Source organism: Lissotriton vulgaris, chromosome 8, assembly GCF_964263255.1.
Source record: "Lissotriton vulgaris chromosome 8, aLisVul1.2, whole genome shotgun sequence".
NCBI classification, from domain to species: Eukaryota; Metazoa; Chordata; class Amphibia; order Caudata; family Salamandridae; genus Lissotriton; species Lissotriton vulgaris.
In genome coordinates this window covers 112,501,241-112,518,071 of record NC_141696.1, presented here as the reverse complement: position 1 = coordinate 112,518,071, position 16,831 = coordinate 112,501,241, and the positions used below count along the sequence as shown (strand labels likewise).

Below are 16,831 nucleotides of genomic sequence, written 5' to 3'. Positions count from 1 at the left end.
TGCCACTGCAGTATCTGTGCGCAGTTTAACTGTAATGTCGACTTGGCAAGTGCACCCACTTGCCAGACCTTAACCCTCCCTTTTCTTACATGTTAGTCACCCCTATGGTAGGCCAAGGTACCCCCTGGGAAGGGTGCAGTGTATGTGAAAGGTAGGCCATGTACTGGTGTGTGTGACATGTCCTGATAGTGAAATACTGCCCATTTCATTTTTCACTATTGAAAGGCTATCTTGCCCCATAGGATAGAATGGGAAATGCTTTGCAACATCTTACAAGTATAACTTCCCATTGGGACAAGACAGAGATATAAAGTTTAGGCTCTCTGAACTCAGAATTTAATAACACATCTTTTAGTAAAGATGGTTTTTAAATTGTGTGTTTGAAAATGCCACTTTTAGAAAGTAGGCTTTTTCTTGTTTAACCATTCTGTGTTCCTCTGCCTGTTTGTATATTGACTGTCTGGTTTTGGAGTGACAGGGGCTGGAGATATGCATTCCATGTGCATTCACTGTAGACAGTCACTGGGGTGGTTGAGGTGTGCCTTGCCCTTCTTGGATGACTCAGAGGTGGGCTGAATAGACCCTGGCTGAATTTAGAGCAGTGGGAGGAGATGTCCTTGCAAATGAATAGGGCCCGTCTCCTATGCACAATGCTGTCTCCACCCCTGTAGTCGTACTGCACCAGTGAGGACCGAACGGGTATGGACTGGGCTCAGAGACCCTTTCACAAAGAGAACAAAGACATTTTGTGTTATAAGTATTAGACCTAAAACCCCAGAGAGTTAGACTACTTCTGGAATCAAGAGGAACCTTTGCCAAGGAGAAGAGCTGGAAAAACTGGAGGAGAAGTACTTCCCCTTTGCTGTAAGCTGTCTGGGGTTGGTCTGCAGTAGCTGTTTCTGCCAGGAAAAGGAGAAGGCCTTTGCCTTGTGCTGTGTCCCCCTGCTTGAGGAAGGTCTCCAAGGGCTTGAGTAGAGCTTGCCTCCTGTTCTGAAGTGTCAGAGACACAAAGACTTCACCCCCAGCTCCCCTGAACTTCCTTGCTGGGAGTTCTGACCTGCCAAGAGGTGCCTGTGACTGTGTTGAGCCTCTGGAGGTTGTTCCTGCTGTTGGGAGCTGGAAAAGCAATGCAACTACAAGAAAATCGACGCATTGCTATTCTTGCGTCTGTTTTTCCGACGCAACATCGTTGTACAAGAAGAATCTCCACGCATCACTGCACCGCTGCCGAAACCGACACAGCGCCTGTCGCCACTGCAAGAACTGACGCATCATGGGATCACGGCTGGAGAAACCGACGCAGCGCCCCTCGATGCCCCTGTATCGACCACCGATGTATCCCGGATTTCCACGCATAGTACCTGTGTGGCAAGTTTTCCCAGCGCATCACCCGTGGACCAGAACCGTCTAGGATTCGGAGCATCACTTCTCCTGCATGCCGCAGAACTGTTGCATCACCTACCCATGGTATCAGGAACTGGCCCATCTCTTTGTTTTTCAAGCTTCCCATCTCTGCGGCTGTTTGCCCTTGTGAATTTTGTGGTAACTACAAGTAATTTGAGAGAAATCACATATCCAGAGTTTTCTATGGGCCAAGTTGTTTGAAACCTGTTTAAAGTCATATTCTTATTACATGTATGTTGGATTTTTGTTGTTTTGGTCTTGCTGAGTTTAGATAAAGATACTTTATTTTTCTAAATGTATTAATGTGTGTTTTGAGTACAAATACTTACACATTGCCTTTGGGATAAGTCTGTCTGCTTGTGCTAAGTTACCCAGGGGGTGAGCAGGGGTTATCTAAAGGGTGCATCCCCCTTACCCTGACTAGAAGCAAGGTTCCCTATTTGGACAAAGGTACCTACCTCTGCCAACTAGAGACCCCCATTTGTAACATGGTCTGTCCCAGTATTTACACAAATAACAATTTCAATAGCACTATTTTATTTATTTTATAGCGCTATGCAACCCAATGCAGGGTGTCAGAGCTCTTTGCTTAACATACTGTTAGAACACAGAACGGTACCACAGCGCCGCCGGGCAGTCAAAGGAACTACAACACACAGAACCACTAGCTTCGGAACTACAGCTCCCAGAATGCCGAGCCGGTAACAAGCACATTTCAAACCGGCATAAAACCGCCAAGGGTAGCAGCGATAGGCGTCGGATATTGACGTTCGTATTGGAGACTCTACGTTCCAGCAAGGTGAGACCTTGATTCTTGGTGGTGCTTTCGTTTGTTCCACGAGGAAGGTTCCGACGAACTTCATTGGAGAACCGCTGTTCTCAAACCCTGTCCCCGCTCGAGGGTGTGTCGAGTGAAGAGACTCGCGCTTCATAGCGCTTTTGCCCCAGTCCCCGCTCGTGGGTAAACGAGCACAGAGACTCGTGCTTCATAGCGCTATCGCCCCAGTCCCCGCTCATGGGTAAACGAGCACAGAGACTCGCGCTTCATAGCGCTATCGCCCCAGTCCCCGCTCGAGGGTAAACGAGCACAGAGACTCGCGCTTCATAGCGCTATCGCCCCAGTCCCCGCTTGAGGGTAAACAAGCACAGAGACTCGCGCTTCATAGCGCTATCGCCCCAGTCCCCGCTCGAGGGTAAACGAGCACAGAGACTCGCGCTTCCTAGCGCCATCAGTGCAGGTGTGCCCACAGCAGGTCAGTTGGCGACCATGCTCCTCAAAGAGGTGGTGCGTATCCACGGCCTGCCCAGCGTGATCGTGTCGGACCGGGAGTCGCAATTCACAGCCAGGTTCTGGAAAACCTGGTGTTCAGCTCTCCATGTTACCACGGCTTTGTCCACCAGCTACCACCCGCAAACGGATGGCCAGACAGAACGCCTTAACCAAACATTGAAACAGTATCTCCGATGTTTCGTGGATCAAGGCAAGTAGGAATGGGTTGACAAGTTGTGGCTGGCGGAAGTCGCGTACAACAACGCCACGCATAGTTCCACCAAGGAGCGGCCCCCCCAGACAGTACAGTTGACTGCCGGGAGACATCGACGGACAGAGCGGTGCTCCTCATACCTGCGCTGTAGCCAGGTGGGGTGAAGCCTCTCAACCCTCATATATGGTATACGGTTGAGTATGTACCTGAAGCTCAGGTGATATTGTTCTTACATTTTTCACTATTACAAGTAGCAGTGTTTTTATACGGTCCTGAAGAATGCATTTTGAAACTATGTTCGACACAATGCAGAAACATGTTGACCACAATTAAGTACGGTGATTATTTAAAACCCGCACTTACACTTGCTTTTTAAACTTTAGGGATTGGGAGACACTAGTAAATGTTGTTTGTCCACCCGATCACCTAATTTTATTTTACTTTCCCTCACTTTAACACTCCTATTACCTTAACACTGCTTTTTCAGTAGCCACGTTAATTTCTGTAATCAATACACCACCCCTTATCACATCTTTCGGTCACAGTAACATCTGACCGGCCGTTCTGTCTCCTGGGTAAGGAGAACCCAAATGATGAGAAAAAGAGGGCGGTACAGTGTGGCTTCTGATGGGAACTATTTCTCCATATGCTCTTGAGCCTCTACCTGGCCTGCATTCACTAACATGGATGATGTCCTCACTGGTGTCTTGTGTGTAGTATTGGTGTTATGATCCACTCTGTTTGACTCTCCCCCTTTTTTTGACCCCCAGGTATATATTGTTGTGAAAATATTGTATTTTGGGGCATGTACCTGGTTGGTCGGTAAACTCGCCCTCAGACCCTCCTCCCATTGTTTTGTTGTGTGCGTCGCAATTCACAGCCAGGTTCTGGAAAACCTGGTGTTCAGCTCTCCATGTTACCACGGCTTTGTCCACCAGCTACCACCCGCAAACGGATGGCCAGACAGAACGCCTTAACCAAACATTGAAACAGTATCTCCAATGTTTCGTGGATCAAGGCAAGTAGGAATGGGTTGACAAGTTGTGGCTGGCGGAAGTCGCGTACAACAACGCCACGCATAGTTCCACCAAGGTGTCACCGTTTTATAACAACTAAGGACATCATCCCAGATTTCTCCCTTTGGTCAGTCCTCAGGCAGGCTTGCCTTCAACACGTACTAGAGTGGCCCATATCAAGAACACGATATTGCAGGCCAAGAAGTGCTTGGAGGAGGCCATGGTGGTATACAAGACATACGCGGATAGGAGAAGACGGATTGGTCCATTATACAAACCGGGTGATTACGTGTGGGTTTCCTCAAAGAACTTACGTTTTCGCAAGCACAGCGTGTTTCACCCGCGTTTCATCGGCCCGTACCGCATCAAGGAGTGCATGAGCCCTGTGAACATGCGGTTGGTGTTACCGGACAGCATGAGAATACATCCGGTATTCCACGTGTCACTGCTCAAACCAGCGAGCTCGGCCGGGCATGCCGCCCTTTCTAGGGTTGAGGTGGATGCGGAAAGGGACTATGAGGTCGAGGGCATCAGGGATTCCAAGTGGAGCAAGGGAAAGCTCTGGTACCTGATTGCGTGGAAAGGATATGGCCCGGAGGAGGAGTCGTGGGAGCCGGTGTCTGGGATTAGCGCTCCTCGGTTGGTGGCGGCCTTTCATAGGAAACATCCGGACAAACCGGGTCCGGGGTTGTCTTATGTGGGTGAGGGGGGATGTACTGTTAGAACACAGAATGGTACCACAGCGCCGCCGGGCAGTCAAAGGAACTACAACACCCAGAACCACTAGCTTCGGAACTACAGCACCCAGAATGCCGAGCCGGTAACAAGCACATTTCAAACCGGCATAAAACCGCCAAGGGTAGCAGAGACAGGTGTCGGATATTGACTCTACGTTCCAGCAAGGTGAGACCTTGATTCTTGGTGGTGCTTTCGTTTGTTCCGCGAGGAAGGTTCCGACAAACTTCATTGGAGAACCGCTGTTCTCAAACCCTGTCCCCGCTCGAGGGTGTGTCGAGAGACTCGCGCTTCATAGCGCTTTTGCCCCAGTCCCCGCTCGTGGGTAAACGAGCACAGAGACTCGCGCTTCATAGCGCTATCGCCCCAGTCCCCGCTCGTGGGTAAACGAGCCCAGAGACTCGCGCTTCATAGCGCTATCGCCCCAGTCCCCGCTCGAGGGTAAACGAGCACAGAGACTTGCGCTTCATAGCGCTATTGCCCCAGTCCCCGCTCGAGGGTAAACAAGCACAGAGACTCGCGCTTCCTAGCGCCATCAGTGCAGTCCTCCACGCTAGCGGTTAGCGAGTGTGAGAGGCGTTGTTTCAACCATACGAGTGGAGAACACGGGTTGTTGGCAAACGCGTGTCTATTTGCCCTCCATTGGATGGTGTCAGGACCGACACTATTGCGGAGGACGAGCCAGGAAGCTAACCTTATTTTTATCTTTTTTTTCGAGTGGTATTGTCGGCCACTAATTAGCACAGTGTCCTCTGTTGGTGAATGCCAGGACCGGCATTCGTGCAGAGGACGGTTGGACAGAAAGGGCCAAAGCCATAACCTTGACCCCACGCTGTACGAATATTAAACCTTGTTTGAATCACAAACGGATCCTTGTTTCTTTCATGTCATAGTCCTGCAATACTCAATCCCGAGGTACCCAGGTTTACACATACACATTAGACATTGACAATAAATAATGTACATGTGTAATTCAATGTACAAGATGAGTTACATGAGACAGTGAGAGTTACTAGGTGTAGGAGTCACATTTCCTTCATGCCTCACTGTGGGTTCCTGGCGTCGTGTTGAAGTATATGGCAGGCGAAAACTAACCAAGGTGACAAAGAAAAATAAGAGGTGTATAGTTGCGGAGGAGTCAATCAATACACACTGTTCTCATTGACTCGCTCGAAGGACAGATGCTGGCAACATGGCTCGCACCATGCTGCATGGGAGGCAGCCTCAGTCAGCAGCTGAATGACTGTGCGCAAAGCGCCAAAAAGCAAATCTATCAGTGAGAGATAGATTAACAGAGCGAGGCACTACACTAAGACTAACTTACTTAGTTTGCAAGGCGAGCCACATCGACAGCAATTGGTTTACGCTGGGCCACCGCCTCCTCATACTCTAAGTCAGGCCTTCTGCATTCAGATTCATTCAGGCTCCGCTGAGCTGCAGTGTGTGCTTTGGGCTCCAGCAGCCGCCAGATAGCGTCATGTGGGGTTGGCCGGTCTGGCAGTCATGGGGCTCACCATTATTTTAATTTACCGCCACAGCCAGCATCCAACAAACTTTCAAAACAGCCAGCGGCACCTATTAAAGTCACAGTGTCACTCACTTTCCTCAGTCGGGCGGCTGATGTCTCAGTAGTAGCCATTGGACACTGCCTGTGACGTCAGCCAGATCACGTAATACCACGTTACGAAATCCTTCCTATCCTATTTATACAATGTTCCCTAATTGGAGACATAGCAACGCTAGCTCAGCCAGTCTGCGCTGCAGCGCATTGGCACTTCAGCTGTACTTTTACTCAGAATAACAGCACTAGTACGGCTTGAATGACAACTAAGGCAGGCGCTACGCTTAAAATGCGTGACTTTCCATTTCAGTGCGGTGATGCGGACCACCACACTGAAATGCGTTAGTCTAATGTCTAATGCATGATACTTGGCAGGAGTGAGGACTTGTGCCCTGAGTTGCCACCTTTCTTAGAAATAATCCCAAATAGTTGTTTATGTTTTCCTATTGTGAAGCACACAAGAGCTGGTAGGTGAATACCATCTTGAGTAAATTTGTCAGGATTCTTTTGTAATATTACAGTTATCCCTCTGTTTAACAATAATAATCATTCAGAAACGCTTTAGATAGCACTTAGATACTTTGAAACGGATTTCTTGCTACGTTTGGTGTTTTAGGTGTATATTTCACAAAAATCGTGCGTCTACCCCCCCCCCCCCCCCCCAATAATAGTGTTTATTCGTATGTCTCTATTTTCCTCAGCAGACTATTACAGAAATAATGCCAACACGTTCACCTTGCCTCTTGTGATATCAAGTGAACGTTTTCGAGGACAACATTCTTGTTTATAAGTTGATGTTTATACAATCCAAACAAGCATGCAGAGACAAAATGTCATGATGTATTACTCAACGGAACATGTCGAAAGCGTCACCTGGCTCACGTGACATAATTTCTGACCACAACTAAAGTCCCGCTACTCTTGCATGCTATGTCGTCACCCTAAAGGTAAAAGTCTTTAGCGGTGTAAACATCATGAACTACATTACCCAGAAAACCACTTCTTGTATTAGACTAGAACTCTTCCGAGGCTTCAGGGATTCGTAGTTCGTTGACTTCATGCCACTGTTTGGACCATCTGTTGAGCAACTACTGGTAAACTACAAATCCCATAGCAATGAAACCGAAACATAAACCTACGCATGCGCATTTTAAATACCGGCGATTGCAACCGAATTTATCAGACAGCCGCCATCTTGTTCTGTCCCTGTCATACACTAACGTGTTCCACCTAAAGGGAAAGTGTCAGCAGGGATGTTGGCATCCCTTGGGCTCGGGCGGGGAATAACTCGCCTCCTGCGTGCCCAGTGTCTGGGTTCGGGTCCGTGCCGCTGGACATGCACGCAAAGGACACCTGAAAGCAAAAACAGACACCCGCCGGCTGTCACGCAGTTCCGCAGACTCACGGCATGGGGCCCTGGATGTTCGACTTTGGTGCAATGCCGCCCGCTAGCCACCGGAGGGAGAGGGGAGCGAGGAGGGTCCTTCTTCACGGAGAACAGCAGAGGGCGCCACAACCACAGAGAAGAATCCACTGAATCCGAAAATGAATGCTGGATCCCGGGCACTTCTGTCTTTACAGCAGCCCTGTTGGCTTATTGCTACAGCAAGGCGAACCAATCTAAGGGTGATTATTCAACACTTTAATACAGGCATTATCTCCCGTGGGCCATGCTATCCTCCTTCAACCTCTTGCCCCACTTTTTGTATTACTAATAAGGGTTTGCATAATAGTTCACGCAGAGCGGGCGAGTTTCCCAGATCAATGTGTGAGTGCTTTCTATTATGAGAATTCTGGTATTGTAGTCCCTTCTTTTATACTGGGTTAAATAAGACTACAAGTACCAGACTTGAAAATAAAAACTGTGATTGGCCTTATTAGTCACGCTTGGACCTGGGAAGCTTGGCTGATATGTTTACAGAGTACTTTCACATGGGGAGTTGTTCACCCAGTCCAGGCTTTGGTATTTTGGCACGTGTCATTCTGATTTTATACAATTAATACGGGTCCCAGAATGCAAAGCAATACATGGATTTATTGAGGTACTCTCACATGAATCTGGTAAATTGTAGAGATTTGTATATGTTAATAGACTGTAAATTGGCATGTATTTCTCTGTCTCGTGGCACTTTTAAACCTTTCTCTTGAGCCTTGAGAGGTCCTTCACTTTTGGTGGTCTCCATGTGCACGTTTTCAGGGTGACGATATAAGCCCATGTCACTTGGACTTCGATCTTCCGATCCTGGACTTTGCTTTTATATATCATTGTTATCGGGTGTATTGTGCCAATTGGCTCTATTAAAATTAATCAAGACTGCAACTCCTAGGATACGTTGATATGTTTAAAGAAGACCTAGAAATGGAAGAAATGTGTCCCTGTGAGATGGAGTCATCTGGTCACCCTACGGATTATAAAGCTTGTTTGTTAAATTTTTTTAATGTGAAGAAGAAATTATTCTTGCCAGAGAATAGTTAATAGTTGCTACCAGTACTCTGGACAATTTGAGGAGAGTGAGTTCATATCCTTAAAACAGGGTGACACCCTTGAGATGAGCGGAAGTGCATGATTATGTCCTAGAATAAACTCATACACACTATCCAAGTTTACAGCACCTCAAAAAATAGGACTGCAACAATACAAATGGTCTGCTTCTTTCTCAATCTATGCAGGTTTGTTGCTTTAGTGGGTTCAGATCAGGATTAATTTGTGGCACATCATCACCGTGATATTTATTTAGGGCCAGATGTACGATCATTCCATACTGCGGGTCGCAAATTGCTTTTTTTGGGACTTTCAGTTTGGGACTCGCAAAACGGAATGTGCTAATGAGTATCAGACACATAGAGCGATTCCGAATGGGGTCGCAAATTACTACCTCATCAATATTCATGAGGCAGGTCGTAATTTGTGACCCATTGGGAATGGGCTACAATCACAGGGATCCCCTACTGGGGATTATAGACCACCATGTCTGTGTTTGCTTTTTAAATAAAGCAAAACATTTTTTCAAATGCAGCTGTTTTCCTTAAAGAAAAATAGGATGCGTTTAACGAATACAATGAAAAGTTTTATTCATTTTTTTTTTAAGGGCAGGGAGTGGTCTGTGGGACCACTGTCTGCCCTTAAATTTTTTTTTGCTGCTATACACAAAGGTGAAGAGGTCTCCTGGAGACTTCCTTCCATTTGCAACTGACGTACCACCAGTTTAAACTTGATGGTACTGCAATTGTTTTGTGACTGCATTTGTGGTTGCAAAACAATCGTACATCCCCCCTGCAACTCGTTATTGGGAAGGGATGCTCTTGGCACACCCCACCCTAATAGTGACTCCCGAACCCAATTTTGCGAGTTGGTAATAGGTTACTGACTCGCAAAATAGAGTTTGTACATGCTAGAACCCTTTTTAGCAGTCGCAAACGGCTCGATTTTCTGTTTGCAACCACTACAAGGGGTCGTACATCTGGTCAGGTGAGTGCTCCACTTGTGGTAGAAATGTATAGTAAGGGACTCGCACAACATTTCTTCATTAAATGCAGATGAAAACTAATGCAGCCAACCGCAATATCCAAATGCAGTAGACAACTCTAAAGTTTCTTGATTTCTAATCTAATAAGTTTGAGTTCAGGCACTTTTTTTTGCATTCTCGTACTCCTATTACACTTTACCTGATAAATCTATGACTACCTAAATGCCAATTAAAAACATGACAGGACGAGCCCTCATATATGGAATCGAGCACATTGAGTTTTGTGGTGATCTTGTGGTTGCTGCATTAGAAGACCAATATTACGGGAAGTTGCTATCCGCACATAAATTAGGAAACTTTTCCAGTAACACTATTTTATTCCCCATGTATGGGCAAAATCCCCTAAATCTAGTGGTCAGGCTGCACATCATGATAACAGTCATGTTGTTACTACATCCAAGTACTACCCCTGGCTATATCACAGCACCCTAAAGGATGAACTTTGCAGACATAGTTCCATCTGTGTTTTATTAGAGCAAAAAGCTTGGGTTACATCATAAATGGCATCTTTTAATATTACAATGTGCTTGTTTGTTTATTTGCCCACTCCCCTATTTTCTGCATCCACTTCATAGTATACATACTTAGTCCTGCAATCCTATTGGTATTCTTAGGACATCATCCAATGTATCTTCCAGCAGATGATGCTTTGAACTTGCATAATGTGCTTTTTTGTCGATATCAATGGAATGTTTTTTCTTCTTTTTTTAAAAAAAATTCTTTTTATTGAGATTAGAATCACATAATACAAACATGGTCACGTCTTAGGCGTACAGTAGATCACACAAGGAGCACACAGTTTACATCTGATGTATGGCAATAGGTTGCAACAGATCAAAGTCACTAGGGGTCTACCTCAAGCACCGAACGCCGGGGCTGAGGGGGTTCACAGAGGCCACCTCTGTATTCGTTCCATTTATCCCATACCTCCCTCCATTTCTTGGGACATCCCCGGGCAACGTATACTGTGCTCTCTTGTAACATGCACCAATCCATGTCACGCTTCCATGCCGCTACCCGTGGAAACGTGGTCGCCTCCCACAGTCTTGCTATATTTCGTTTAGCTATCATCTGCCCAAGCGTGACCCAGAGCCTGCCCCTTCCTGGCAAGTCAGTTGGCTCCCATATATTCAGGATGCAGCTCTTCGCTTCATGACGCACTCAGCTCCCCATACGTCCTGCATACAGCGGGTCACCTTTCTCCAGTAAGCCTGCAGCAGTGGGCATTCCCAAAGCATGTGAAAGAAGGAGCCAGCCATACCGCATCCCCTCCTACACTCGTCATCCCCGCACCTACCCATCTTCCTCAGCCTTGTGTTCGATATATATACCCTGTGTAGGATTTTAAGTTGAATGAGCCGTAATCTAGCTGAGATAGCCACCTCCCTAGGGGAGGCCAGCGCGCTCCTCCACTCCTCCTCATCAATTACCAGACCATCAGCCTCCCACCGATGTTTAAGGCCCAGTAGTAGATCAGGAAGGTTGTTGATCAGTTTCTTGTATGTGAGGGAAATTGCGTGTTCCTGAAGATGACCATCTAGCAGCCTGTCCTCAAGAGGGGATGACTGTGGGGGCACTGTGCCGCGCGGGATGTTTTTTCCCAGTTAGTGACGGACTTGGAGGTAACGGAAATATTCAGTGTCCGCCAGCTCATAAGTAGCCTGCAAGGACAAGAAGGCCCTGACTCCTCCAGAATCCCAAAGATCTCCGATATTGGATATTCCAATAAGGTCCCATTTCCTGAAGCCCTTGGTTCGACTTAGTCGGCAAAGCTGCTCGGAGGCCCAAAGTGGGGTGGCCATGGTGAGCTTGTTGTGCCAGCCCATTTTCCGTTGGACAATGTGCCAAAGCTGCACTGAATGGAGCGTGGGCCCCGTAAGTGGGTGTCTCCCTGGCCGAGAGTATAGTGCCGCCTCATAGTTGCCTCCCGGTTGGAGCCACCTGTCCATGGCGTACCCCGGATCGTTACCGTCACAGTAGGTACCCTGGTTAATAGCTGAGAGGTGTGCAGCCCAGTAAAATCTGCAGATGTCAGGAAGAGCAATTCCTCCATCATACCACCCCAAAGTCAATTTCTGAGGAGCTATTCGAGGTGAACCGGACCATAAGAGGTGTCTCTGCGCCGTCTCAACAGCCGCAAAGTACGAAGGAGGAACAAGATCAGGGTAGTTCTGAAGGACGTAGAGGAACCTAGGCAACATCATCATTTTGAAGAGTGCCGCCCTTCCTAGTAGCGAGACCGGGAGTTTCTATCAGTTCGCGGAGTCACGCTTGTGTCTTTGAAGGGGCGGGAGCAGGTTCTTATCAAACATGGCTGTTTTGTCTCACGACATAAACTTTCCCAAGTACGTGAAGCCCTCGGTGACCACCTTCATGGGGCAATCGCGTGGCAGAGCGGGGGTGGAGCCGTGCAGGACGTACAGGAGGGACTTACTCCAGTTGATGCTGTATCCAGAGTTTTTCCCAAAGTTAGTAAAGATGTCCAGGGCGACTATCAGTGATTTCCGAGGTCGTGAGAGGTAGAGGAGTATGTCGTCCGCGTACAGGGAAATCCTATCCTCCCAACCGCCAGCCCACCGAAGTCCCTTTAGTGAGACATCCTGCCTGATCCAGGTGGCCAGTGGCTCAAGGGAAAGCGCAAATAGAAGGGGCGAGAGCGGGCACCCCTGACGGGTCCCTCTCTCTAGGACGAAGGGCTCCGGGACCTTGTTGTTCACGACCACCTGAGCTAGTGGCTGTGAGAAGAGGAGCCTCACCCATGAGGTTTTTTCTTCTTTAAGTGTATTATATTACAATACTCAACTTTCATAAAAGGATGAAAAATATGGGGCATGTTTTTGATATAGTTAACAAGATTAGTTGTTCATCCAATCCTGTTATTTTCCCTACCGTATGATGGTGTTATTCCTTTTTATAGGGAAAAACAAAGCCTGAGATATCAAAACACATAGAATAAAAAGAAAATATGAATGTGCTACTCATATTCAACACTGAGTAACTTCATATCTTTGTATGTATTGCTATAAAACATCTGACTGAACCTCCTGTTGAACCAATGCTAACCAGTACCTTGCTTAAACGGAGGATTGGTTTGTGGATTGAAATCGGAAAACTAGATGTTAGCGTATTTCTATTATTTTTTTCTATTTTTAGACTATTGAGTGCTGGCATACCTGGCATTTGGGGTGCAGTTGGAGTTACTTTCCTACTTAAGGCATGTCTTTTTGCTCTTCCTGGTGTGTGTTTGTAGCTGATGCAATATTAACTGTTAGAGAATAGCTGCCAAGTTTTACAGGTCTATGCAAGCCGAGTTTCTCCAGGCCAGATTTGAGCTCTGGGACTTGTAGTCCTGGTATTATAATTGGATATACAAGACTAAAAGCTTCAGAATGCAATTAAAAATACCCGTGCTGGAGCAACTAGTTTCTTTTGGAGCAGATTGGCTGATAGTCTCTTCTGATTGCCCAGAATTCAGTGAAACGCCAATTGCAAAGCTTTTTTATATTGCCCAAGTCGGTGCACAAATTACTCATCCAGGAATTTGTAGTTCAGTTTATTAAATCAGAACTACAAGTCCAAAAAGACAAAGAAAAACCTGTGATCTGGGCAAACTACTTTTGAATAGCCCTAACATTCTTGAGCGTGGCGCAAAAGCACTGTACATTTTAAGACCAAAGTTGTACAATTTCTACCAATTATTGGAGCAAACAGTGTTCCGTGACTCAGGCGGAAATCCTACTACATATGTAGCCATCTCATTGTCAGATATAATCTACTTAAAAACTTTTCTTATTTCAGCAGGTGTAGAAACAATTGATGATGCCGTAGAGCTTTGTTTGAAGGCTGTGACAAAATGAGTTAAAGCTGATCTGGTACATTTATTGAAACGGCTCAGAAATTCGTGCTTACACTGGGCTATCAGTAAAAAGGGTATTTGATTGTTCTAATGATCAGCTTTCAGGCTGTAATGGTGGTGTTGTTGTCTATTTAATGTGTTGTATAACAACAAGAGAGAGAGGGAAATGAGGCACTCTTATACCCCCTGTAGATCAAGCACACCAGGGAGGCATTCGGCCTCTCTGGTGGAACCCTATGATGAAGCGTGTCACCGACCAGGTCGGTGAGTGAGGGTTCTTTTACTAACTTGGGTGGCTGTCCTTTGCTGTTGTGCTCTACCAGGTTTTTGCCTAGTTACACCCTAGTCACTGTTTTGTTGTTGTTAATTAGTCTATTTAATGTGCACATTGCTTATCAGGATCCTTTGAAACATTCTTTTGATCTTAAGAGTTGCTTATTTGCTTATAGTGCACATATACATTTCTTGTTAATTACGGTGCTAGTATGGGCCATCAGTTCCTAATTATGCAGTTTGGGATGCTACCAACATTAACACTGTACTTTTAAAAACGTTTTTATTTTTAAAAGGATTTATTAAGTACGGAGCCTTTAAATACATCATATTAAAATACCAATAAACTAGAAGGCTAGGAAAAATAGAATTTAAGATGGTGATGTAATATAGAAACAAGTCATATAAAAATCCACTAAATAAAGATATTAACTTCTTAAATGTGTTGACTTGTTATATATGAACACAAGTAGCAATTTCCAATTTTTGAAACCGTATAATAAGGGAAAAAAGGATATAATATAAGAAAAGCGAAAAGAACGGGTTTCAAATCATATAGAATTGTACATAAAGCGTGATTTAATATTAGATCTAAAAGCGTACTTACGTAATAGATGCAGCCCATGTATACACCTTTCATTAATTAATTCATAGTATACAGGTATATTACTTAAGGGGATATCAGAAGATCATCATTAAGAGTCATACATTTTGCAATTTTGAAAAAATGTAAAGTCAAGTGTAACCAAAATAAATCTCTTTTAATATTATTATGACAGAAAACATTTCGCCTTCCTTTAACCACATGCGCGCTAGTGGTATTCTGGAGCTATGCTGAGATTTAAAAAAACCCATGTTACATGACGAGCTGGGCTCGTCATCAGCGTGCGAGGAGGCTACACCATGACGAGCCCAGCTCGTCATGAGCCTGGAAGGGGCTAAAGGAGATCTTTAATGCTTTTTTTCAACTGGAAGTAATCACTTTTATTGCAGTGGCCAATAACTTCCCAACTAAATTTCATTTTAGAATTACTATTTAACTATATATCATGTACAGTACCCACAAATGTACAATTTATGGAGAAAGGTACAGGTCCCAATAGTTGTCTGTAGTTTTGGCCCATACATTTAACCAGAATGTTTAAACCTTTGGGACTTTGAAAATGTACATATTATCCACTTTCTGAACATAACAAGAGTAACACCCTACTTGACTTAAAACCTTCATTTATTATAATTTAATTGGGGTATAAAATAATCTCTTGTAAAAGAGAAAAACATACTCTGTGGTGCCAGTGGAACGAGAAGTAGAATGTATTTTGACCACAACCTTTTCTATAATAACACTGACCAAACACACCTAAATCCTTCTCCTACTGAAATTTAGTTTTGCTTTGGCTCCACCTTTCCTAAATGACTTAAGAAATTTGAACATGCTGGACATTCTCCATTCCATTAAATGTGGCATCCTAAAATTAGATAAAGTTTTAATGTTTAAAGAATTATACATATCCACAACCTGTTTTATAGACAATATACATCTGTCTTACTTATTCAGCAATAAGAGGCTTAACCAAGGAATGCACATGCTTGTTTAATCATGGGTGGCAGCAATAACCTTGTTTTTCATGTTAAATGAAGAATTTCCTTTGAAGAAAAAAAAGGTTCAAACAAATTGTTCAATGGTTTGCCAAATTACAGCCTTGTCTTTTGTATTTTCTGCCTAACTAATCCAAATTTGTCTTATTCCATAAGCAGAGTGATATTTCAAATTGGTAAAGTTATCTCTACAATTCGATTTTGGCTTCCTGCATTTTCCCAACAAAATCCAGACTCTTTTCTTCCATAAACATGTAGATAACAGTTCATTCATTTTTCTAAAGAAATATATAGACATTCTAGTTGACAACATTAAGAAAGGAAAATAACTAACTGGGAGAATCACCATCTTTATAGTGTCCAATCTTCCACACCAAGACAATAAAAAACAGGCACTAGCAAAGCCAATTGGTCGTGCCTTTGTGACCTATTTCCTTTGCAAATAGTTTGTAGCTATGCTGCACAGCATCTCTGATGCTGTGCAGTGTAGCTAAAGTTAAAAGCAAAAAAAGCCTTTAACATGTCCGCTGCATCCTTTTGTAGGTGCACGCACCATGCCTACACTCGCCTTCAAAATGATGGATCGGTGGTAACTAAAAAGAAGATGAAATGCAGAAAAGCATGTTTTAATTGGGAGAAGGAGCAGAAGCAACACTATGGAAGAGTGGGGTGTGGGGTGTCCAAGCAACACAGTGGAGGGTAAACGGTGAAGCAACACTGGTGAGGGTATGGGAGCTTACAATCTATATTATTGAGTGTGATCTATAGCACTTGTATAATGAAGGATCCTAGTCTTTAGGAATCAAGCAAGGCATTGCCTTTAAAAAAAATCACTCGGTTTTATCAATGGTAACATAATGATTAAAAAGCAACAATATTTGAGGAATATAAATCTTTAACAATTGTATAAAACATTTTTTTTTAAAAAAGGATCAATTGAAAATCCACACGGACGTGCAGCCTTACTCTTACAAATTCTATTGAGGGTTTGTATATCTCTTTCAACCCTATATCGTTTTTTGAAGATGACATATCAAGTCTACTCTCTAAATCATTTTGTAGAGATGAAACCTAATAATGTAATAACTCCTTTCAGAGTAGATCATTGGCAGTATATGAATCCTCAAAATAATGAACAAAAGTTTCAGATCTCTCTGGTTCTTCTAAAGCTTTAAAGACTATTTCCCCCTAGCATTAACCAGTGCTGTCTATAAAATAACTCTCTGAAATATATTTTGCACTCCATCTGGAAATTTTTTGGGGGAATTCTTATTCATGCATTAATCAAACAACTGATTACAGTCACAACCTCCAATAAAATTATCATGGGGATAAAGCAAAATCTTGGATGTTTTTACCAAAAAGAAGTGTCAGAA

General features: G+C 44.5%; 1 protein-coding gene across 1 annotated transcript in view; it reads left to right on the top strand.

The window, feature by feature from the left end:
* The first annotated feature begins 7,352 nt into the window (after positions 1 to 7,352).
* The window catches only part of CLPB (ClpB family mitochondrial disaggregase), a 1,391,731-nt gene continuing 1,382,252 nt past the window's right edge, over positions 7,353 to 16,831 (top strand). The window contains exon 1 of the mRNA XM_086933782.1: positions 7,353 to 7,826. Coding sequence (XP_086789908.1) covers positions 7,454 to 7,826 — 373 coding nt within the window. The 5' untranslated portion in view covers positions 7,353 to 7,453. The remainder of the gene's footprint in view (positions 7,827 to 16,831) is intronic.